Source organism: Pelobates fuscus, chromosome 1 (assembly GCF_036172605.1).
Source record: "Pelobates fuscus isolate aPelFus1 chromosome 1, aPelFus1.pri, whole genome shotgun sequence".
NCBI lineage: Eukaryota > Metazoa > Chordata > Amphibia > Anura > Pelobatidae > Pelobates > Pelobates fuscus.
The window spans coordinates 478,553,492-478,579,857 of NC_086317.1; the positions used below are offsets into that span (position 1 = coordinate 478,553,492).

The following is a 26,366-nucleotide window of genomic DNA, read 5'->3' on the forward strand; positions in this document are numbered from 1 at the left end:
CATGCCAAACTAATCTTATTGATTTTTTTGATTGGGTAACTAAAATTATAGATCAGGGTGGTGCAGTAGACATTGCTTACCTAGATTTCAGTAAGGCTTTTGACACTGTTGCACATAGAAGGCTTATCAATAAACTACAATCTTTGAGTTTGGATTCCAATATTGTTGATTGGGTAAGGCAGTGGCTGAGTGACAGGCAACAGAGGGTTGTAGTCAATGGAGTATATTCGAAGCTTGGGCTTGTCACCAGTGGGGTACCTCAGGGATCTGTACTTGGACCCATTCTCTTTAATATTTTTATTAGTGATATTGCAGAAGGTCTTGATGGTAAGGTGTGTCTTTTTGCGGATGATACTAAGATATGTAACAGGGTTGATGTTCCAGGAGGGATAAGCCAAATGGAAAATGATTTAGGTAAACTAGAAAAATGGTCAGAGTTGTGGCAACTGACATTTAATGTGGATAAGTGCAAGATAATGCATCTTGGACGTAAAAACCCAAGGGTAGAGTACAAAATATTTGATAGAGTCCTAACCTCAACATCTGAGGAAAGGGATTTAGGGGTGATTATTTCTGATGACTTAAAGGTAGGCAGACAATGTAATAGAGCAGCAGGAAATGCTAGCAGAATGCTTGGTTGTATAGGGAGAGGTATTAGCAGTATTAGCCGGTGCTCATGCCATTGTACAGAACACTGGTGAGACCTCACTTGGAGTACTGTACACAGTACTGGAGACCCTATCTTCAGAAGGATATTGATACCTTAGAGAGAGTTCAAAGAAGGGCTACTAAACTGGTTCATGGATTGCAGGATAAAACTTACCAGGAAAGGTTAAAGGATCTTAACATGTATAGCTTGGAGGAAAGACGAGACAGGGGGGATATGATAGAAACATTTAAATACATAAAGGGAATCAACACAGTAAAGGAGGAGACTATATTTAAAAGAAGAAAAACTACCACAACAAGAGGACATCGTCTTAAATTAGAGGGACAAAGGTTTAAAAATAATATCAGGAAGTATTACTTTACTGAGAGGGTAGTGGATGCATGGAATAGCCTTCCAGCTGAAGTGGTAGAGGTTAACACAGTAAAGGAGTTTAAGCATGCATGGGATAGGCATAAGGCTATCCTAACTATAAGATAAGGTCAGGGACTAATGAAAGTATTTAGAAAACTGGGCAGACTAGATGGGCCGAATGGTTCTTATCTGCCGTCACATTCTATGTTTCTATGTTTCTATGTTTCTAAATTAACCTAGTGACTCCCCCCTGGCTGTCAGTCATACAACAGCTCCTGTTACTTCCTGGTTTGGTTAGCTCAGTGGAGCTAAGCTCAAGAGGCAGCAATTGCCCAGAGCACCTAGCTTACAAAGACTTCTCATTGAGCTGCATTGGGAAGTCTGTGATTGGACAGCCATAGAAAGACTGGGCGGGGTTAGAAGGGGAGGGCTTGTAAAGGCTGCAGACAGGAGATCTGCCGTTTTTGCAGGCTGTTTTTAGATATACCCTGACTACTAAATGGATAATTAAACTACTAAACAGTGATTTCTTTTTTTTAGTATTTGGGCAGTGGATTGTCCCTTTAAGTCACCAGTTGCAAACATTTGGTTTAGAGGTCTAGATATGTAGTCAGAATCTAAAAACTATTTATACTTACATAGCTCTGGTTTCTGAAAATGGACACAAGTTGTTTTTCTTAATACTTGCTAGAAGGTCTCCACCTGCGGCGTACTCCATCACAAAGCAGACATAGTCTGGAGTCTGGATACTTGCAATGAGATTAACAAGGAAAGGGTGTTGTATGCTGCTTACGGTCTGCAGGATTTTCTTCTCATATTCAAGCCTTGGAAAAAACAAATAATACCTAATGTAATCACTTTTTTGAAGACAATTCTTTGCTCACAAACAAAAAATTGACAAACAGGACCCCAATCCCCGCAAAATAATCAAACTAAAATTTTTATTACACTCCATTTACTGACCTATAGATAGTATTATTTGCAATTAATTCTTTTTTTTTCAGGGCTTTTAAGGCGAATGCGGTCTTTGTATATTTGTACTCGGCAAGCAGGACCTGAAATGGAAAAGGAAGTATTTTGTTAAATAGCATTTGTTTCCACACCCCTTTTACATCTAACTAGAATCGGAATCCATCCCAAAACCTACCTTTCCAAATTGTCCTCTGCCCAGCACAGAGAGGCAATCGAAATCCTGAATGGTCAGCGCAAACCCTTCCTGAATACTGCAAAGTAAAGAATTTTTTTTTTTAAATATTATTAATATTATATAAATCATATTATTAAATATATATTTTAATTAGGCATACAGCCCCCTCCTCCATGAAAAAAAACAAAAACCCAAAAGTAAATGTTCCTATAAGACACAGTATACGTTATCATACCATTGGTCCAGAGACACACATCATTGTTTGTCAGACAGACTGTACAAACATAATCCCTTTAATATAAGACATGCTTGTTCCATAAATGAAATGGGATGGGAGGGAGTGGAAAAGAGGAGCAAATAAGGAGCTTATGGAAAATGTGTAGCAGGTTTATGGCCTAACGGCATTGATGAGAAAGATGAATATGTGAATACCTAGCCGACGATGATGGCTCTTGGTTTTTCAAGTCCTCTTCTGGCAATGAAAGAGTGCCATTGTCCTCTGGAGGTGGTTCAATGGCCTCTTCTATAATGGTAACGTCAGCTCTTGGTGATTGCTCTACACTCTCTGGCAGTGGAGCACTGTCAATATTTACAGTTTCCTCTAGAGATGGTTGGATGATCTCTTTTGTAAAGAAAGTTGTAGCGGATTGGTACCGGGCTGTCCCACGACATGTATGAGAATAAGTGTATTTGGTCATATGGCTGGTTTAATGTGTATGTACATGTATAGAAAGCATGGTATCCGGGTATAATGACAGTTAAATGTATGTAAAGAATCTAGTTGTTCGGTAGAATCATTCAAATAAAACAAGGGAATGAAACTACCGAACAACCAGACCACCCAGGAATGAGTGTGCCTCCAATTACCGTTTGCAACAATGTTGCAAACAGGTAATTGGCAATCAGTGCAGTGTGGTCTTTGTCCTCTGGGTGGCCGCCATTCGGGAAACAAACACGTGGCGGCGGCCATCTTAAACTACCGAACAGCGGTGTTTTGCCGTCGAGTGTCTGGAACTAAAATCGGACACTTGACTAGGCAAACACCGCTGAGACCTCCATACTTCCAGAAATTCGTATGGAAACTACCGAATGACCCGCCGTTCGGTAGAAAGAGCCCCATAAACAAGGGAATTCATTCAAACCCTCTCCAGGCTCTATAACACAGGCAATTCGCCTGTTTTCATTCCCTTGTTTGTGACCGACCGCAGGGCCAAAATGCATGGAACTGTTTTCGGATACTTTACCCATGCGGTCGGTCAAATCTTTGGAACCCCATATCTCACGAACCATTCATCCGAATGGGCTAATTTTTAAGTATGTTGGTCCCCCAGAATAGAGCTATCTGGGGATGTTGGATTTGTGGATGTACCCCAAGTATTTAGGGTACATCCAAAACTCGGGGAAAACTGTGTACACAATAAGGGGATTATGATGCTAGAGGAGGGGAGGAGATCTGTGGGAGGTTACTACTTAGAGATTGGATAATGTCTTAAGTGATAGAACCTCCTCCCTTGCATGGGAGAGGGCTTTATAAGGAACTGTGGAATAAAGCTTGTCAGTCTACTCCTGAAACTGTGTGTCGTCCAGTTATTGGGATTGCGATGGGGATACTGCTGTATTACTTTACCTGCTGGAAACCTTGCCTATGGACTTAACATCACCTTGTTCCTGAGCCTCACTGGAATCTCTAGTGGAGAATAGCTGTGCAAGATCGGCTCTCCGCTACATTGGTTGGCAGCGCTGGGATCCAAACTCACAGAGGAACAAGCGTAAATGGAGTACGGATGGAGATTGATTTTTCTGCGCTAAAACGCTCCACGCTAAAGGACCTCCTAGAGGCAAGGGGTATACAAGCCAGCAATAAGAAGAAAGCAGTACTTGTTACAGAACTCATGGCAGAGTACAGAATGGAGGGCGATTCAGTTCCGGCACAGAGGGAGCCGGGAGGAACACCACAAGGATCGGAATTCCAGAGGCAGGTTCAGTTCAGGCTATCCTTTTATGGGGAAAACCCCCCAACAGAAATTGTTACCAGGACAATGGCCGAGGTACAAGAATTCATCCTAAGGACACAGGCACCAGAACAAAGCTCTGCAATTAATGTGCCACAGGAAGGTAAGCCTAAAATACCATACCAGGCTTTTAAAACATATGTGGAGGCAGAGGAAGATATAGACGCTTTCCTGCAAGACTTTGAAAGACTGTGTGCACTGCATAAAATTAACGCAGAGGACTGGGTACCTATTTTGGCCGGAAGGTTAACCGGGAGGGCAGCAGAGGCATATCGGACTGTACCTAATGACGAAATAAGGAATTACAGTAAAGTGAAAGAAATTATACTCGCCAGGTATGCTATAACACCCGAGGCATACCGGCGGAGGTTCCGGGATCTAAAGAAAACAGAGAAGGACTCGCACGCAGAGTGGGCATGCCGATTACAGGGGGCAGCGCTCGGGTGGGTGCAAGCTAGCAAGGCACGTTCTATGGAGGATGTAATACAAATGTTGCTGATGGAGCAGTTCTATGAGGGAGTAACCAATGAGGTCCAGGAATGGGTAAGGGACAGAAACCCTACTTCCCTTACCGAGGCGGCTAGGAAAGCGGATGACCACCTGGATGCACGCAGGTCACAAAAACCTGCAGCTCCAAAAGCAACCTTTAAAACATTCGGGGGAAACAACTACACCCCAGCTCCACCGAGACCGCTACCACCACCTCCACCACCCGCTGCACAGCCCCGGTTCCGACAACCCACCGCTGGCCCCTGTCATCACTGCCAGAAGTGGGGACATTATAAAAGGGAATGCCCACAGCTACGGGACCGTTCCACCTGGATTCGTCCAGGCCCACCTCCACCCAGGGCGGCCGCAGCCCACCACTACCAGGACCTAGTCACCACCCCATATGGTTCCGCAGTCCCCATTACTACTGTGGAACAATGGGAGGTACTGCACGAGGCAGATCCGGTCCAGGCCAATGTGGATAATCTACGGCACCATCGACAGACGGTATATCTGAATGGTACAGCAGTCCGGGGTTTACGAGATTCGGGAGCCACCATCACTTTGGTACAGAGCCACCTGATTTCAGATCAGGCAAAACTGAACAAAACTGTTGCCGTCCGGGTAGCTGGGGGAGCAGTGTACCGGCTACCTACAGCAAGGGTACATTTACATTGGGGAGCGGGGGCAGGGGAAGTGGAGGTGGGGTTGATGCCACATTTACCGGCGGAGGTTTTATTGGGGAACGATCTGGGGAGGCTCACTTCTGCTTTTGAGCCCCAGTCACCCACCACAGGAGAGGTCAACCCTGTAGTCACCCGACAACAGGCCCGCACCCAGGACCACAACACACTGCCGGAGGTCCAGGTAAGCAACCCTACTCCCCCTCTAGAATGTGTCCCCTGGGCTCCACCTAATGAATTTGTAGCTGAAGTCGCAACAGACCCCACGCTTCAGGTGTATAGGGACAAGGTTGGCACGGGTTCCCCCGGGGCGGAGGGAGAGAAGTTTATCTGGGATAAACAACTTTTATACAGGGAAACAACCAAACAGATTACGGGGTTAGACCCGATAGCGAGGAGACAATTAGTGGTACCACAGCGGTACCGGGCTGAATTACTCCGGATAGCGCATGATATTCCGCTATCCGGACATCTAGGGGTTAGTCGCACCAGGTACAGACTAACCCAGAGTTTCTTCTGGCCAGGGATTAGCCAGGAAGTACGCAGATATTGCACGACTTGCGATACCTGCCAGAGAGTGGGAAAAAGGGGGGATCGCAGGAAGGCTAAACTTCACCCCTTACCCATAATAGAGGAACCTTTTAGCCGAATAGCGGTGGATCTGATAGGCCCCCTCAATAAAGTTAGCCCGTCAGGAAAACGGTATATTTTAACGGTCGTAGATTATGCCACCAGGTATCCAGAAGCAGTGGCTCTGACCAACATCCACGCTGAGACGGTCGCGGATGCCCTCATGCGGATATTCTCCCGGATGGGATTACCCAGGGAGATTATCTCGGATCAGGGTACCCAGTTTACCGCAGAATTCACCCAACACCTCTGGAGGATCTGTGGCATTAAGCCTATTATCAGCGCCCCTTACCACCCCCAGACGAACGGGCTCTGCGAACGATTCAATGGTACTTTGAAGCAGATGCTCCGAACCTTCGCAGAGACCCACAAGGACTGGGAACGATTCCTGCCGCACCTCCTATTTGCATACCGGGAGGTGCCGCAAGAATCCACAGGGTTCTCCCCGTTTGAATTATTGTTTGGAAGGAGGGTCCGAGGCCCATTGGATCTTATTAGAGAGCATTGGGAGGGAGACCGGAGCACAGATGGCACTCCCATCCTACCATATGTGTTGGCCTTTCGGGACCGCCTAGAAGCGTTGACCAAGACGGTACGGGAAAACCTTCAGGAGGCCCAGACCCGCCAGCGTACATGGTATGATCGGGGAGCCAGGGACCGTAGCTTTCAGGTCGGGCAGAAGGTACTAATTTTAAAACCTGTCCGACATGATAAGTTACAGGCCGCCTGGCAGGGCCCATATAAGGTGGTGGAGCAAAGATGCGATACCACCTATATTATCGGCCCCTGCACAGGGACTGGGGGGCGACGCATGCTCCATGTGAACATGCTGAAGCCCTACCACGAGCGTACTGAGGAGGTAACCGCCATCTGTGCCCCTAACACGGAAGAGTTTGACAGCTTACCCCTCCCCGATTTGCTGGGGGATGGGCAGCTGTCCGGAGATTTAGGGGAGGTTACGCTGGGAGATCGGCTGAGCCCACAGGAGCGGATCGAGGTACAGCAACTATTGGAAGAGAAACGCGACACGTTCTCTAATGTACCTGGATACACGCCTCTGGCAACTCACCGGGTCGAGACCCCAGGGCAACTACCCATGCGCCAGACGCCATACCGCATTCCAGAAGCGGTACGGGCAAACATGCGTAAGGAGATCGACGAAATGCTCCAACTGGGGGTGATTGAACCCTCAGACAGTCCTTGGGCATCTCCTGTAGTCCTCGTACCAAAGCGAGACGGTACGACCCGCTTCTGCGTGGACTATAGAAGATTGAACGAGAAGACTGTATCTGACGCCTATCCGATGCCCCGGATAGACGAGTTACTGGACAGAATGGCCAGGGGCCAATACCTCACCACTATTGACTTGTGTAAAGGGTATTGGCAAATCCCCCTGGCCCCAGACGCCATCCCGAAGTCGGCCTTTGTCACCCCATTTGGCTTGTACCAGTTTAAGGTCATGCCATTTGGGATGAAAAACGCCCCAGCCACCTTCCAAAGGATGGTGGATCGACTCCTAGATGGATTCCAGGACTATACATGTGCCTACCTGGACGATATTGCTATTTTTAGCAATACGTGGCAGGAACACTTAGCTCACATCGGAGCTGTACTAGATAGGATAAGGGAAGCAGGTCTGACCTTGAAGCCGGCCAAGTGTAGTATCGGCATGGCTGAGGTACAATACCTGGGACATAGAGTAGGGTGCGGTAAACAAAAACCCGAACCCGCCAAAGTAGAGGCTGTAGCCCAGTGGCCCACCCCTAGGACTAAGACCCAGGTTTTAGCGTTTCTAGGGACAGCAGGGTATTACCGGAAGTTTGTTCCCAATTATAGCGCCCTGGCCAAACCCCTCACTGACCTGACCCGTAAGAACCTTCCCCGCCAAGTAAACTGGACCCCGGAGTGTGAGCAGGCATTCCAACAATTGAAAAATGCACTGATAAATGCCCCTGTCTTGGCAGCTCCCAATCCAACTAAACGTTTTCTTGTTCACACAGACGCTTCTATGTTTGGATTGGGGGCAGTACTGAGTCAAGTCGGGGCCGATGGCGGGGAACATCCAGTGGCTTACATCAGTCGCAAACTGTTACCTCGAGAAGTAAGCTACGCCGCCATCGAAAAGGAATGCCTGGCTGTGGTGTGGGCCCTAAAGAAGCTACAACCCTATTTATATGGACAGCCCTTTTCCTTGCTCACGGATCACAACCCGTTAGTCTGGCTGAACCGGGTGGCTGGAGACAACGCCAGGCTGCTGCGCTGGAGTTTGGCGCTACAGCCTTTTGACTTTAATATCCAGTACCGGCCGGGTAAGCAGAATGGAAATGCTGACGGGTTGTCAAGACAAACTGACTTAGAGAAATGATCCGTGAGCCCCCGGACATCCCCAAGCCGATCCGTGTTGGATCAGACTGTGTATGCCGGCTTGTGGGCAAGGGGGAGCAGTGTAGCGGATTGGTACCGGGCTGTCCCACGACATGTATGAGAATAAGTGTATTTGGTCATATGGCTGGTTTAATGTGTATGTACATGTATAGAAAGCATGGTATCCGGGTATAATGACAGTTAAATGTATGTAAAGAATCTAGTTGTTCGGTAGAATCATTCAAATAAAACAAGGGAATGAAACTACCGAACAACCAGACCACCCAGGAATGAGTGTGCCTCCAATTACCGTTTGCAACAATGTTGCAAACAGGTAATTGGCAATCAGTGCAGTGTGGTCTTTGTCCTCTGGGTGGCCGCCATTCGGGAAACAAACACGTGGCGGCGGCCATCTTAAACTACCGAACAGCGGTGTTTTGCCGTCGAGTGTCTGGAACTAAAATCGGACACTTGACTAGGCAAACACCGCTGAGACCTCCATACTTCCAGAAATTCGTATGGAAACTACCGAATGACCCGCCGTTCGGTAGAAAGAGCCCCATAAACAAGGGAATTCATTCAAACCCTCTCCAGGCTCTATAACACAGGCAATTCGCCTGTTTTCATTCCCTTGTTTGTGACCGACCGCAGGGCCAAAATGCATGGAACTGTTTTCGGATACTTTACCCATGCGGTCGGTCAAATCTTTGGAACCCCATATCTCACGAACCATTCATCCGAATGGGCTAATTTTTAAGTATGTTGGTCCCCCAGAATAGAGCTATCTGGGGATGTTGGATTTGTGGATGTACCCCAAGTATTTAGGGTACATCCAAAACTCGGGGAAAACTGTGTACACAATAAGGGGATTATGATGCTAGAGGAGGGGAGGAGATCTGTGGGAGGTTACTACTTAGAGATTGGATAATGTCTTAAGTGATAGAACCTCCTCCCTTGCATGGGAGAGGGCTTTATAAGGAACTGTGGAATAAAGCTTGTCAGTCTACTCCTGAAACTGTGTGTCGTCCAGTTATTGGGATTGCGATGGGGATACTGCTGTATTACTTTACCTGCTGGAAACCTTGCCTATGGACTTAACATCACCTTGTTCCTGAGCCTCACTGGAATCTCTAGTGGAGAATAGCTGTGCAAGATCGGCTCTCCGCTACAAAAGTGATAACTGGTGGTAATAGTTTCAAGCTATCAGTGTCCACTACAGACAATGGAAGACGGTCAAGAATTATATCTTCTTCTGGAGATGGTTGGATGATCTCTTTTGTTGAGGAAGTGACAGTTAGTGGTGCTAGCTCCAAGATGTCAGCGTCTGCTACTGCTGATGAAAGAGGGTCAATAATATTATCTTCCTCTGGAGATGGTAGGATGATGTCTTCTGTAAAGGAAGTGACAGCTGGTGGTGGTAGCTCCAAGCTGTCAGTGTCCGCTACCGCCAATGGAAAGGGATCAATAATATTATCTTCCTCTGGAGATGGTAGGATGATCTCTTCCGTAAAGGAAGTGACAGCTGGTGGTGGTAGCTCCAAACTGTCAGTGTCTGCTACCGCCAATGGAAAGGTATCAATAATATTATCTTCCTCTGGAGATGGTAGAATGATGTCTTCTGTAAAGGAAGTGACAGCTGGTGGTGGTAGCTCCAAGCTGTTAGTGTCTGCTACCCGCAGTGGAAGAGGGTCAATAATGATATCTTCCTCTGGCAATGGTTTGATGGCATCTTCCATTAAGGCAGCCACAGCTGGTGTTGATGGCTTCACACTCTCAGTGTCCTCTAAAGACAACGGAAGAGATTTGTTTACTGCATTAATGTCTGCAGCTGGATGGATGGTATTTCCTATAAAGGTAGCAAAGAACATGAAATTAGTATTGTATATGATACACAGAGATCGATAATGCACTATGGATGTTAGAATGGTCGCACATACATTAATCTGACGGCCCACAAGAAAATGAAACTTGTGAAATCCCACACAGGTAAGTGAATGAAAGTCCATTCACACTGGATGACTAGTTTGAAGTTTCCTATAATGCTGGGGGCCAATACTGAGGTACAGGGGTCCACCTCTTGTTAGTAACCAAATAATAATATTTTTTTATGAGACATGTTAAACATAGAATTACCTTTTTTTTTGGAGAACAACTTCTTAAGCTTCTGAAATGTGGTCCTTTTCTTGGGTAAAGGATATGAAAATGCCACCTATTCCAAAACAAACCAAAAGGGTTAACTGCTTGAAGTAAATCATAATATCCACATTGTGCCACACCAACGTATAAACAGACACACAAATGGAAAATAAATGCACTTCTACAGCTGATCACATTAAGCAAAGCTATTCGTTTAGCTAAAAAGTTAATCATTTGATAGAGTGTCCTTTATCTAGAAAAGTAAAGATTGTAAAGATGCTATGAGCATTAACATAGGGAATAGGTTATATGTATGTAGGGGTTCAATGGCGTGAATTGAAAACCGAGTCACAAAGTTGAGTTCAAAAGCCAAAATGTGACTAGAGCTGACTAATTAATTATGTTTACAGTTCGTAACAATGAGATATTTAGTCAATAGACTTCATAGTGCTTCAATATTTGTACACTAAATTTGTAAAATTGTAGAAAAACTAATTTCACTAGCTTTCAATTGCAAAATTGTGTAATTGAATCATACTTTTTATTTAAGTATTATTAAATTAAAATAAGCCAATAAATATAAATTGATAACGTTCCTAGACTAGTTCTCCACTCCTCACCTCGATGAAAAGGATGCCCTGTGGCTCCAGCTGTAGGCACAGTTCCTGTTTCTGGTTGACCAGAAATTCTTCTAACCTCAGAGTCTTGGTGGCACACAGTGATCTCCGGTCATGCCAGTACAATGATAATTCTAGTTCTCGAGACTACGTAGAAATTATACAAGTAATCGTTTTAAAAAAAAAAGAATGGAAAAAAGGTTTTCTTCAACAAACCTATTTCTTTAGGAATGTATTTTTCTGACCATTAGCAACCATTTTCACATGTTTTAAACACATTTACTATTTTCACATTTAAAGAAAAAACATTTTTCATCAATACATAGAGTTTGAAAATATAGAAATGTAAAGTTCTTTAAAATGTTACATTTTTGCTCCATCACTATCCACACTACTAATCCGCCATATATGTGGACCTGACATGGCAGGATTTGCTCGGTTTGAGAGATCGATCCCAGTTCATGCCAGGTCATATGTACAGAACATACAAGCACATTTGTGGTGACAATTAAACAAAACTGTTACATAATGCTTGACAGAATTCCTTTAACAAAAAGCCCTAGTGACAAACATTTTCTACCAAATAACTAAAATATGCAATATATCCGTAATGTTATCGAACATCTTCAAACAATTTATAGAGAAAGAAAAACAAACAATTAAAGGACCCCTAAAGTGCCAGAAAAAAACACTATAGGGTCATTAGGTCCTCCCCACCCTCAGGGTTCCACTCCCGCTGGGCTTAAGGGGTTAAAAACCCCTTCAGCCACTTACTTTACTCCAGCTCCCTCGGCGCTGGGGAACTCTCCTCCTTCTGCCGACATCAGCTCTGAATGTGCTTGCGCGGCAAGAGTCGTGCGCGCCTTCAAACCGCCCATAGGAAAGCATTACTCAATGCTTTCCTATGGACGTCCAGCGCCTTCTCACTGTGATTTTCACAGTGAGAATCGCAGAAGCGCCTCTAGCGGCTCTCAGTTAGACAGCCACTAGAGGCTGGATTAACCCTCAGTGAAACATAGCATTGAGCTGAAGTGGTCTGGGTGCCTACAGTGGTCCTTTAACAACTCTAAATTTTAACTGGCTGAAGACACATTAAGGTCCTAAAAGGTTTAGAAATACGAGTTACATAGTTACATAGCTGAAAAGAGACTTGTGTCCATCAAGTTCAGCCTTCCTCACATATGTTTTTGCTGTTGATCCAAAAGAAGGCAAAAAACCTAGTCTGAAGCACTTCCAATTTTGCAACAAACTAGGAAGAAAATCCTTCTTGACCCCAAAATAGCAGTCAGATGTCTCCTTGGATCAAGCAGCTATTAGCCCACTAATTAGAAATCATATTTCTGTATGTTATATTTTTGGAAGTATTTATCCAATTGCTGTTTAAACATCTGTATAGACTCTGATAAAACCACCTCTTCAGGCAGAGAATTCCATATCCTTATAGTTCTTACTGTAAAAAAAACTTTTCTTTGCCTTAGATTAAATCTCCTTTCTAACAGCCTAAATGCGTGACCTCATGTCCTATGTATAGCCCTGTTTATAAATAGATTTCCAGACAATGGTTTGTACTGGCCCAGAATATATTTGTATAATGTTATCATATCCCCTCTCAGGTGCCGTTTTTCCAAACTAAAGAAATTTAAATATTTTAACCTTTCGTCATTACTAAAATGCTCCATTCATTTTATCAATTTTGCCATGATATCCTTCTTTAGAACAGGTGCCCAAAATTGCACAGCATATTCAAGGTGTGGTGTTACCAGCAATTTATAAAGAGGCAAAATTATATTTTCATCCTGAGAATGTATGCCCCTATTTATACATGACAAAACCTTACTGGCCTTAGCAACTGCAGATTGACATTGAATATTGCTGCCTAATTTGTTGTCTATAACAATTGCCAAATCCTTCTCGTGTGTGGTTATCCGTAATTCACTACCATTTAGGGTGTAAGTTGATTGTGCATTCTTGACCCTGAAGTGCATTACTTTGCATTTCTCTACATTAAATTTAATCTGCCATTTTAGTGCCCAGTCCCCCTATCTATCTAAATCCCTCTGCAGCAAAGCAATATCCTGCTCACATTTTATTACTTTACAAAGATTTGGGTCATCTGCAAACCCTAAAACATGACTTTCAATGCCTATTTCAAGATCATTTATAAATATGTTAAATAGAAGTAGTCCCAAAACAGAACCCTGAAGAACACCACTTGCCACTTTTGTCCAGCTTAAAAAATTCTCATTAATGACAACTCGTTATAATCTATCCTTAAGCCAATGTTCTACCCAAGAACAAGAATATTCATCTAGACCAATTTATTTTTGTTTGAAGACTAACCTATTGTGACGAACCATATCAAATGCTTTGTCAAAATCCAAGTAGATCATATCCACTGCAACACCCTGATCTATACTTCTACTTACTTCTTTGTAGAATGCAATTAGGTTAGTTTGACATGACCTATGTTTCATAAAACCATGCTGATTGTTGCTAATAACAAAGTTCTTCCCAATGAATTCCTGAATATTATCCCTTAATAGCCCTTCAAATATTTTCTCAGTCACAGAAGTTAAGCTCACAGGTCTATAATTTCCAGGCAAGGATTTTGAACCTTTTTTAAATATAGGAACAACATCTGCCTTCCTCCAATCCTCCGGTACAATACTTTAAACAAAAGAATCTTGAAAGATTAAATACAGAGATTCACTTATTTCCCCACTTAGCTCCTTAAGTACTTGTGGTTGAATACCATCAGGCCCCGGAGCTTTATTTACATAAATTTTCTTTAACTCCTGTAGCACCTTGTCTCGAGTCATCCAATCACAAGTTATTTGCAAGTATTTAGCAGCAATCATTTGCATATCTCTTGCCATAGGATCCTCATTAATATATACTGAAGAAAAATATTTATTTCAAATTTCTGCCCTTTCCTGGTCTTCATTAACTAATAGACCCATCTCTGTTTCCAGTGTACCTACACTTTCATTTTTAGTTTTTTTTAGAATTGATGTACTTGAAAAAAATGTGGGGGTTGGTTTTGGATTCTTTGGCTATCAATTTCTCATTTTCAAGTTAAGCCACTTTAATTGCCTTTTTGCAAGCATTATTGGCTTCCTTATATCTTATAAATCTGATTTGTCCGATTTAAATGCTTTAAATGCCCTTTTCTTATTTTCCAATCAAACTGACCAGGACAACCCTTTACAGGACTCGCAAATTTTAAATTATTAGGAGTTCTTCCTCTGGCTACCAATGGATGTTAATAAGGAATATGTAATATTGATACTAACAAAACATAAAAAAAACGATAGAGACATTCGCATAACAAGAAAACGTTCAACAAAACATTTTTGTTGTTTGTTTCTTTTTTTGCTACTATTTTCCTTTATTTTTCCTATCAGCAAATCCTTCTGCAAAATGTCCCTTTCTAGGGTGAATATACTTGGGTTTAAACACATCCGTACCTTGTTCAAATCCAGTTTAAACATTTCATCCCAGGATTGATTAGACACAGTTTGCCAACTTGTAGAACCCTTTAAAATGTGGTCAATCTTCAACTGAGCACAGACTTCACCTGTAAGGAAATTTCATGAACTCAGCTTAAAAGGCTACGAGTATTTTATCATAAAGAATATTTCTAACTGAGAATAGAATCAACACACGGCAATGGTCAACACACAGATGACAGGATAAAGTTGCCTCTGCTATCTTTAACCAAAGATCTAGGAGTTTGATGTCTTTTGGGTAGTGCATTCTCTTGTTTTCTGTTAAAAACAAAACTGGACAAATTTGTAGTGGCCAGTTAACATGGTCTAAATATAAGCCAGGAGATATATGTAAAAAAATAAAATAACACAATAACTTATTAACTAAAAAATATGTTGAAAATTGTGTTCTTATCCTCTGTCTTTTTTGGAAGAAAATGTAGATAATGGTGTTTGTATAATGAGCCCTCCGCAACCACTTTAGCCCTGGCCCCTGTACCAAGATATATATATTCTAGAGTAGTTTGATTTGCCTTTGGGTGGTTAAATCTAGTGTGGGTATATATTGTCCCCAGATTTGTCCACAGAATTGTTTCACTAAGATAGTGTGTGTAAGTAAATCATAGGGAACAGGTAAGAGAGTTTGATTTTAAATGAGGTCATTGTGGCTGTCTATCAATTTAAAATATTGTTTTTGAGCTGCTGCGGATAGTAATGTTAATAATTTCTTATTATGGTACAACAGGGTCGGTATTAGCCTGAATATGGCAAATGTAGAGAGAAGGGAAGTTAAAGGTTGTTTGTTGATAGGTAAATAGTATTGGAAAACGATAAGGTACCACAAGATTACCTTATTTGAGAATACACCCAACAGCAATGGTAGAGTGCAATGTGTTCACAGTTATATGTGAAGCATGGGCCATCGTCTCATTTCCCCCTGACATACAGATGGCTTGAGGCATAATATGCGTAAACTGAGAATTTTAGTAATCATTTGATGATATGCAATGAAAGTAACTGATGATTAAACTGGATGTGTTTAACTGTCTTTACTGTTAGATCCTTAAAGCGGCATGCCGCTTCAAAAATACAAAAAAAAACAAAAAACAAATCCTGTTTAGTAGATAAACTCTCATGAATAAATGCAAGCATTTAATTACAGTATGCATTTTTCATAGAGGGAATATTTGAAACAGCTTGAAAAACATGCAGATCTATTGGCAGCAGCCTTTACAAGCCCTCCCCTTCTAACCCCGCCCAGACTTTCTGTAGCTGTCCAATCACAGACTTCCCAATGCAGTTTAAAGAGACGTCTTTGCAAGGCAGGTGCTCTGGGCAATTGCTGCTTCACAAGTTTATCTCCACTGAACTAAACAAACCAGGAAGTAACAGGATCGGTTGTCTGACCGAAACAGAGTGGGCATAGCAAGGTGAATTTATAAAAGTGCCAATTTCTATTGAAATCTAAAGCAGGTTTAGCAGGCTGGGGTCCTGAATCGACAGATTTTAGTGGATGTAAAGCAGCAGTATGTATGATATGGGAATGTGTATTGTGATTTTTTTCAACTTCAATTTCAATTAAGAGTTTAAAGGCACACATAATAGTTTAATGTAATATACCACATGTCACTGTCCTATATATATATATATATATTCATTAAAAAAGGAATCATACAATTTTAAAGGAAGTGGAATGGTAATGGGAGAAAAGCAACTCATTGTATTCACAGAAAATCACAAATGCTATCAGCATAACAAATAATCAGGAAAGTTCAGTTGATCGTAGTCATAGTAGGGTTGTGAGTGGTGGTTAAGTCTTGGTCTGGTAAAGTCAAAGAGCCAGAGAAACACTGGAAACCAACAATGTGGAAAGGAGTCCGGGTATCGTCTGTTGATTAGCTTCCTTCACTGTTGATGTTTAGAGTCACTCCATTTAGAATATTTAAAATAATTGGTGGAAATAAAGCAACCGTGCTCAAATATCCAGAAATATCCATTAGACAACTGATTTCCTTGACAATGTTTTCAGAATCGTGGTTCATTTGTAGGGTCTTTGTGCAGGACAGGGAATTCTATCAGATACTAATATGTATTCCTAATGGGAAATACAATTCAACAATTGCCGGTGGCAAATGCTTGAAACCCCAGCTATTGAGCACTGTTTTTGAACATCACTATACACATAATGGGAAATGTAAGAGAAAAATCACTGTATTGGAAAAGCTACCAGTCTCTTGCACTCTCAGAATGCCGACACGGTTGTTTCTTCTTATTTTGTCCATAAATGAGAATCTTCCTCTACGTGGATTCCTGCCAGGGATAACATGTGACAGGTCCTTTAGTCTGCCAGGTACATTCTCCATAATATCTAGACAGCCCTTGAGTCGCACTTCCAGGGTACCTGTCAAACAATAGAATAAACATTGCAAGAATGGCTATTAGAGTTTTACTTGACGTCATCACAAGAACATATTCATTCTATTCTTACCAATGTCCTACAATATAATATTGGGTTCCCTCTTGGATCCCACCACCACTACCATCTTTCCAAACTAGCATACCATTATTTTGTTAAAGGGAACTTCATAGTTGTTCTAAGCAGAACACGATTTGGTCAGAACAACAATTAGGCAGCTTTTACGTCTCTGTCAGAATGTCAAATTACTGAAACTCAATTTACAAACAGACAAAAACTTGGTAGCTTCAGGTAGTCCCTACTCAGTCCTCAAACAAGGTTTAGCTTATTTAAAGCAATTAGGGGGAAACATTCACGATTTGTTCTGTGAGTTGTATCGCACACATGTGTAATTCAGAAACAGAGTTTTAACAGGTCCATACTATACAAGTTTAAAGGGGACCACATCTGGATAAACCTTCAGACTTATGGAAACCCTATAAATATGCAAATAAAGCAAAACAGAATTCATGAGAACATTGGGAATGGGCAAATCCTCAGTAATATGTCTACTAAAAATATTCAGATAATTATACATTGTTATTTAGACGGTGGGGGGGGGGGGAGGGGGAGGGTGGAAGAGCAATTCCTTAACTTCCAAAACCACCCTCCTGCACTCAAAAGGTAGGGAACCAGAGGGTGGCTAATATTTTAACCAGCTAATGTGTCTGTATGTGTGTTTTTATGTTTTTTCTATTTATCTGTATGTGTCCAGTGTGTGTATCCGTTTGTCTGTGTACCTATCCGTATTTGTATCTGTATGTCTGTATCTGTATGTGTGTCAGTGTTTGTTTCTGTGTATCTGTATATCTGTATGTGTGTCAGTGTTTTTGTTTCTGTGTGTATGAAAATCTGCATGTCTGTCAGTGTTTGTATCTGTGTGTCTGTGTATCTGCATGTGTGTCAATGTGTGTGCCTGCTTATCTGCATGTATATATGTGTATCAGTGTGTGTGTGACAGTGTATGGCTATATGTGCATACTTCTCAGCATTCAAACGACAACACTACACACAAATACATCCCTGCATTCAAAAGTCAACACTGCATTCAAAAGTCAACACTACCTACAAACACACCTCTGTATTAAAGGGAAACTATAGGCAAAACAAAGTTGTTTTCCAGGCACTATAAGCTCCCTATAGTGCTCCCCTATGTCAAGCCCCGCCAGTGGTTCAGAAGGGGTTCCACCTCTGCTCCTGCCTCCGCCTCTGCTGACGTCGGCGGGGAGACCTAATGCGCATGTGTGGGAACGGCTGCGCTCGCATTAGTTCTTCACCGATAGGAAAACATTATACTATGGGGTTTGGGGTGACGCTGGATGTCCTCATGCATAGCGTGAGGACACCCAACATCAGTTAGGCTACCAGAAGTCGCCTAACGACTCAGGAGTCCCTCTAGTCTCTGTCTGGTAGGCAGCCACTAGAGTTGGAGTTACCCCACAAAGGTAATTATTGCAGTTTATTAAAAAACTGCAATAATAACTTTGCAGGGTTAAGGGACCTGAGAATATGCACTCAGGCCACTTCAATGAGCTGAAGAGGTCTGGGTGCCTATAGAGTCCCTTTAAAACACCAACATTATATATAAACATACCTCTACATGAAAAACCAACACTACATGCATATTCACATCTGCATACAAATGTCAAAACCACATACAAACACACCCCTACATTCACTCACACACTCCATACAAAAACACACAAACACTGCTCAGTGCTAAATACAACCCTGCAAGGATGTGCAAATGGCAGGTCCCCAGCTGGCAAAGCATTGTGGGACTTGTATTACAGATGGGGATCAACCTTTTGACCATCCTTGCAATAGGGTGGCACAAAAACATTCCTGCACCAGGGCCCTGTCTAAATTAGTTCTGCCACTGACTGACAGATATTTCAGATAGAAAAGAACGTACCTGTTAGTGCTATGGGCTGGGGTTTTGTTCCAGTTTGGCTCTGCACAGAGTCAAGGGACAGCTCCTCGGTGGTAATACCCTTCCTAGGATGGCCATCAGGAAGTTCTTTAACTCGTTCTTCCAAGGCATATTTGAGGAGGTCCAGCTTTTCATTTGACTCGAGTAGTGCTGCTTGAGCCTGTTAAAAGATATGGAAGAATTTGAATATTACAAAAGAAGCAAAAAAGTTAAATAAAACAATGGACTTTATTTCCTGGCAAAAACATCTGGGAGGTGGTGTCCAACATCAGTTGATATCCAAGGTGACACACACAAGTCTTAACAGTGTTTGTCATACTTTCATTTTACTTTCATTTCATTTCATAAACAGTTTATAATTCTACAATAAAACTCTACAGGATTAATCACTAACGTTTGGATTGTAGCAAATTGAAATCTGAGCAGCAGAACTGAAATTAAAATAGCTAATCTGGGAAAATTTGAACATCGCTGTAGACACAGCGTGTCTACGTTTGCCTCAGTTTGTAATTCAGATTTGAATTCCCATGAACAATTTAGATGCTGAACCGAAAACCAAAGACCAGTAACAACTGATTATCTAGGATTGCCACGGATATAACGTCAGATCCATGTAGAACATACAACAACGTGCTATTAGTTTTTAATAAAACTAATGGGGGTGAAACATTATGGAGACAGAGTGAAACGCAGAACAAATTGCATCAAAGACAAAAATTTTTTTTTTTTAAATTAAAGTCTCAGAAGAATTTAGTGGCCATGGCTACTTGGCTAGCGACGTTAAAGCACATTATTCACTCTGGGGATGAAATGGGTAAAAGAATACCCTTTATAACTAACCTGAACAAGTCCTTTCCCGGGCTGTAATGCCTTGATGGCGTGCTTGGCTCCTTCCGCCACGGCACGCTCAATCACAAAACGGTGGCTCAACTCCTCAATGTGCTGCTCCAATGGACCTATTGCAGGTGTTACTAAGAGAAAAAATAAAACATCAGATTATAAGAATAGTAAGCTTTACTTTGACATGGTAGTTCTGTTACTAAAGTGTGGACTGTCGAGTAAATCTTATATTCCGCAATAAGTAAATTGTAAAAAATTATCTTAGTTTTGTATTATGGCCTAAACCGTTTAAAATTCTCTTTGAATTCCCAATAGACAAAGTTATGTCTCTCGATATATTGTTGCATTGCTGGGGGCTTCCATGGGTTTATTCTCTGCTGTGGATTTTATCGGTCACTGACCATGCTTTGAATTCTATCTGTATTCTGATTGTTTGAATGCACCAATCAGATCTACTAACGAGTCAGATTTTTTCAGCCATTTCCCTCTGCCGCCATTGTAATAAGCTGAACTCCCCGTGTTATTATTGTACAAAACTGGAAAATTGGATAAAGTGTCTGTGCAGATATCTTCATGTCTCAGTGAACTGTTTCGTACACTAGCTATTTTAAAGGGACAGTCTCATTATGCAAGAACTCATCTTATAAAACTTTATGCAAGGAATTTCTTTGCGTTAAGTCAGAGACTTATTTTTTTGCAAAAGATATAACAAATACGATCTGAACCACAGCTGCATCATGCATGCTTATAGTCTCCCACTTCCAAGCGCTATATGTTTCGTCATAAAACCATGGTGTGCAGAGGATTATGGAAAATGCACAGCTCTCTCATAGCTTTCTATAAGAGAGTGGAACAGACGCCAAATTCATGCACACCATTTCTTTGGGATTGACATATATATTGCCACATTTAGCAGCAGATGCAACCCAAAACAGATCCCATGTGACAGAAAAAAAATAAAGCTCCCGAGGTAAAACCCCTCAAAAATTAAAGACACTTTATCATTGTTACACACTAATATTCCTTTAAAATACACAGTACATATGACATCACCGGACCTTTACCTTTATCCAAAGATTTTTCTTGGAGAAATTCTGTTTTTCTATTACAGTCTTGGAGCTTTTTCTGAGCATCACCAAGATGTTTCTGATCCTGAAAAAGTCATTAGTAAAATGAGAAGGATAATTAAGATGAACAGAAATTGGACCTTTAGATGAATTAACCCAATTCACATACCCCACCCCCATAGTGTATGTATGAGCTACGTTTAATTTTTTATTATCCATTAAGCTCATTTAAATTTCCCCTCTCCTCTAGTGTTGGTCTTTATACAGGAATTTAACAAAATGTCCTCTTTACCACCAAATTATTTCACATTTTCAGAACGGACACAATATATAAACAATGGCAAAAGGAGAGCTAATATTGTTACATTGTCGGCCAATTAACTGCGCTATAAGCTCTCGTTATGGTAAACGTATTAGCAGTAGTACTACTAGCAGTAGCATTGTGTGTAGCTGTGCTGTGTGTGTGTATATAGTGTGTGTAGCTGTGCTGTGTGTAGCTGTGCTGTGTGTGTATATAGTGTGTGTAGCTGTGCTGTGTGTGTATATAGTGTGTTTAGCTGTGCTGTGTGTGTGTATATAGTGTGTGTAGCTGTGCTGTGTGTGTATATAGTGTGTGTAGCTGTGCTGTGTGTACAGTGTATGTAGCTGTGCTGTGTGTATATAGTGTGTGTAGCTGTGCTGTGTGTGTATATAGTGTGTGTAGCTGTGCTGTGTGTACAGTGTATGTAGCTGTGCTGTGTGTGTATATAGTGTGTGTAGCTGTGCTGTGTGTATATAGTGTGTAGCTGTGCTGTGTGTATATAGTGTATATAGTGTGTAGCTGTGCTGTGTGTGTATATAGTGTGTGTAGCTGTGCTGTGTGTATATAGTGTGTAGCTGTGCTGTGTGTATATAGTGTGTGTAGCTGTGCTGTGTGTATATATAGTGTATATAGTGTGTGTAGCTGTGCTGTGTGTACAGTGTATGTAGCTGTGCTGTGTGTGTATATAGTGTGTGTAGCTGTGCTGTGTGTATATAGTGTGTAGCTGTGCTGTGTGTAGAGTGAATTCTATCTGTATTCTGATTGTCTGAAAGCACCAATCAGATCTACTAACGAGTCAAATTTGTTCAGTAATTTTTTCAGTGCTGTGTGTGTATATTGTGTGTAGCTGTGCTGTGTGTGTGTATATAGTGTGTGTAGCTGTGCTGTGTGTGTATATAGTGTGTGTAGCTGTGATGTGTGTGTATATAGTGTGTGTAGCTGTGCTGTGTGTGCATATAGTGTGTAGCTGTGCTGTGTGTATATAGTGTGTGTAGCTGTGCTGTGTGTATATAGTGTATATAGTGTGTGTAGCTGTGCTGTGTGTACAGTGTATGTAGCTGTGCTGTGTGTGTGTATATAGTGTGTGTAGCTGTGCTGTGTGTATATAGTGTGTAGCTGCGCTGTGTGTAGAGTGAATTCTATCTGTATTCTGATTGTCTGAAAGCACCAATCAGATCTACTAACTTTTTCACATTTTTTCAGTATTTTTTTCAGTGCTGTGTGTGTATATTGTGTGTAGCTGTGCTGTGTGTATATATTGTGTAGCTGTGCTGTGTGTACAGTGTGTGTAGCTGTTCTGTGTGTGTATATAGTGTGTGTAGCTGTGCTGTGTATATATAGTGTGTAGCTGTGCTGTGTGTGCAGTGTGTGTAGCTGTGCTGTGTGTGCATATAGTGTGTGTAGCTGTGCTGTGTGTAGCTGTGCTGTGTGTATATAGTGTGTAGCTGTGTTGTGTGTACACTGTGTGTAGCTGTGCTGTGTGTGTATATAGTGTATGTAGCTGTACTGTGTGTATATAGTGTGTAGCTGTGCTGTGTGTGCAGTGTGTGTAGCTGTGCTGTGTGTGCATATAGTGTGTGTAGTTTTGCTGTGTGTAGCTGTGTGTATATAGTGTGTAGCTGTGCTGTGTGTACAGTGTGTGTAGCTGTGCTGTGTGTGTATATAATGTGTAGGAGAAATAAAAGAAATTGGTTAGCGCTAATAATACAAAAGATAGGCAGCGGCCTTAAAGAGGGATACCCTCTAACCCTCTCTGATAGAAATGTACAACAAAAAAGAGAAAAGGGCTGCGCCAAGAAATTATAAATAAAAGTACAAATAAAAGTTAATTGTCCCAATATGTCTCCGAAGGTGGGATGACTTTTCCACAAATTCCACTGCTAGGATATATTCTCTGTTTCTAGTAGTTCTGATCGTCTCGTGACATGAAAGACACAAGAAGAGAGGACCAATCGTGTGGAGTGTAAAAGGCTGAATAATAATCAATAATTGATAAATATCACACTCACATTGTGTGTGTAGCTGTGTTGTGTGTACACTGTGTGTAGCTGTGCTGTGTGTATATATAGTGTATGTAGCTGTACTGTGTGTGCAGTGTGTGTAGCTGTGCTGTGTGTGCAGTGTGTGTAGCTGTGCTGTGTGTGCATATAGTGTGTGTAGTTTTGCTATGTGTAGCTGTGTGTATATAGTGTGTAGCTGTGCTGTGTGTACAGTGTGTGTAGCTGTGCTGTGTGTGTATATAATGTGTAGGAGAAATAAAAGAAATTGGTTAGCGCTAATAATACAAAAGATAGGCAGCGGCCTTAAAGAGGGATACCCTCTAACCCTCTCTGATAGAAATGTACAACAAAAAAGAGAAAAGGGCTGCGCCAAGAAATTATAAATAAAAGTACAAATAAAAGTTAATTGTCCCAATATGTCTCCGAAGGTGGGATGACTTTTCCACAAATTCCACTGCTAGGATATATTCTCTGTTTCTAGTAGTTCTGATCGTCTCGTGACATGAAAGACACAAGAAGAGAGGACCAATCGTGTGGATTGTAAAAGGCTGAATAATAATCAATAATTGATAAATATCACACTCACATTGTGTGTGTAGCTGTGTTGTGTGTACACTGTGTGTAGCTGTGCTGTGTGTATATATAGTGTATGTAGCTGTACTGTGTGTATATAGTGTGTAGCTGTGCTGTGTGTGCAGTGTGTGTAGCTGTGCTGTGTGTGCATATAGTGTGTGTAGTTTTGCTGTGTGTAGCTGTGTGTATATAGTGTGTAGCTGTGCTGTGTGTACAGTGTGTGTAGCTGTGCTGTGTGTGTATATAATGTGTGTAGCTGTGCGCAGTGGCGGAACTACCACGGTAGAAGGGGTCCGAGCCCATCACTACAGGTGGCTCCACCTAGAGGAGCACTGTCACAGGGGGCCCACCTAGGGCACCACCGCATCGGCGCTTATACAGTAAGGTAGAGTAGGCACCTGCTTACCTGGATGTCAGGTGCCCATTCTGCCAATATATACCAGAGACAGAAGGCAGGCGGCAGGCGGCATGCGGCACTCGGCAGCGGCGAGGGAGCACTGATCTGACAATTACTCTCTCCTCCCTCGCACCCTCTGTGATGCCGGGAGCTCGAACATGACGTCATTCCGGCCCAGGCATACTAAACAGCGCGCAGGAGGAGAGAGGAACTGTCCCAGCACAGCCCCATGCAAAGGACCCAGACCATCTCTCCCAAAGCTAGGGAGAGTGGATGGGCCTCAGCAAAGTTAAATCAATTTGTGAGAGTGTGCAAGAATGTGTGAGTGTGTGTGTGTGTGTGTCAGTTTGTGTGTGTGTGTGTCTGTCAATTTGTGTGTGTGTCTGTCAGTTTGTGTTTTTGTCAGTGTGTGTGTGTGTATCTGTCAGTTTATGTGTATATCTGTCAGCGTATGTGTCTGTTAGTGTGTGTATGTGTCTGTCTGTCAGTGTGTGTGTCTGTCAGTTTGTGTCTGTCAGCATAAGAGTGTCTGTTAGTGTGAGTCTGTCTGTCAGTGTGTGTGTCCGTCAGTTTGTGTGTCTGTTAATTTGTGCGTGTCTGTCAGTTTGTGTGTATGTGTGTGTGTCTGTATGTCAGTGAGTATGTGTCTGTCAGTGTGTGTGTGTCTGTCAGTTTATGTGTGTGTCTGTCAGCGTATGTGTGTGTTAGTATGTGTATATGTCTGTCTGTCAGTGTGTGTGTCTGTCAGATTGTGCCTGTCAGCGTATGTGTGCCTGTTAGTGTGTGTCTGTCTGTCAGTGTGTGTGTCTGTTAGTTTGTGTGTCAGTTTGTGCATGTCTTTCAGTTTGTGTGTATGTGCGTGTGTCTGTCACTGAGTATGTGTCTGTCAGTATGTGTGTCTGTTACACACGTGCGTAGGAGAGACACATGGAGGGGCTGGGTGAGACACATGGAGTGGTTGTGGGGTGGGAAAGACACATGGGGGGCCTGGGAGATGGGAGAGACACATGGAGGGGCTGGGGTGAATGAAACAAGTGGAGGAACTGGGGGGGGAATGAGACACGTGGAGGGGCTGGCGGGGGGAATGAGACAGTGGAGTGGCGGGGGAGGGTGATAAGACACATGGGGGGGGCCCAAGGCAATTTTCACACTGGGGCCCGGTGGTTTCTAGTAATGCTTCTGGCTGTGTGTACAGTGTGTGTAGCTGTGATGTGTGTGTATATATTGTGCGTAGCTGAGGTGTGCGTGAAGCTGTGCTGTGTATATCACTGTATTCAGTCTGAGGGGGGGGAGCCATGAACAGATCACTGTATTCAGTCTGAGGGGGCGGGGCCATGCACAGATCACTGTACTCAGTCTGAGGGGGCGGGGCCATGCACAGATCACTGTACTCAGTCTGAGTGGGCGGGGCTATGCACAGATCACAGGTCACTGTGTCCAGTCTGAGGGGGCGGGACCATGTACAGATCACTGTGTTCAGTCAGAGGGGGCGGGGCCATGCACAGACCACTGTGTTCAGTCTGAGGGGGCAGGGCCATGCACAGATCACTGTGTTCAGTCTGAGGGGGCGGGGCCATGCAGAGATCACTGTGTTCAGTCTGAGGGGGCGGGGCCATGCACATATCACTGTGTTCAGTCTGAGGGGGTGGGGCCATGCACAGTTTGCTGTGTTCAGTCTGAGGGGGCGGGGCCATGCACAGATCACTGTGTTCAGTCTGAGGGGGCGGGGCCATGTACAGATCACTGTATTCAGTCTGAGGGGGCAGGGCCATGCACAGATCACTGTACTCAATCTGAGTGGGCGGGGCTATGCACAGTTCACTGTGCTCAAGCTGTAGGGGTGGGGCCATGTACAGATCACTGTGTTCAGTCTGAGGGGGCAGGGCCATGCACAGATCACTGTACTAAGTCTGAGTGGGCGGGGCTATGCACAGTTCACTGTGCTCAAGCTGTAGGGGCGGGGCCATGCACAGATCACTGTACTCAGTCTGTGTGAGGGGGCGGGGCCATGCACAGATCACATGTTATAGACACCAGAACCACTATATTAAGCTGTTAGTGTTCCTTTAATAGAATTTTGGTTACACAAAAGTCCCTCATATATAGGCTAAGAAATCCACAAATTATCAGATAACCAACCAATGAATGTGCTTTGTACATATATTTATTGAATAGGGAACATCCTAAAAGCATTACCCTATAGTACATCCACA

At 42.8% G+C, this 26,366-nt stretch overlaps 1 protein-coding gene across 1 annotated transcript in view; it reads right to left on the reverse strand.

The window, feature by feature from the left end:
* The window catches only part of LOC134585707 (serine/threonine-protein kinase N2-like), a 68,087-nt gene that overhangs the window by 9,380 nt on the left and 32,341 nt on the right, over nt 1-26,366 (reverse strand). The window contains exons 2-13 of the mRNA XM_063441166.1: nt 20,880-20,967; nt 19,816-19,946; nt 18,958-19,135; nt 16,845-16,988; nt 14,567-14,670; nt 11,103-11,246; nt 10,480-10,555; nt 9,578-10,192; nt 2,601-2,826; nt 2,169-2,244; nt 1,985-2,076; nt 1,660-1,845 (exon numbers count right to left, since the gene is read on the reverse strand). Of these exons, the coding sequence (XP_063297236.1) occupies nt 1,660-1,845; nt 1,985-2,076; nt 2,169-2,244; nt 2,601-2,826; nt 9,578-10,192; nt 10,480-10,555; nt 11,103-11,246; nt 14,567-14,670; nt 16,845-16,988; nt 18,958-19,135; nt 19,816-19,946; nt 20,880-20,967 (2,060 nt within the window). The remainder of the gene's footprint in view (nt 1-1,659; nt 1,846-1,984; nt 2,077-2,168; nt 2,245-2,600; nt 2,827-9,577; nt 10,193-10,479; nt 10,556-11,102; nt 11,247-14,566; nt 14,671-16,844; nt 16,989-18,957; nt 19,136-19,815; nt 19,947-20,879; nt 20,968-26,366) is intronic.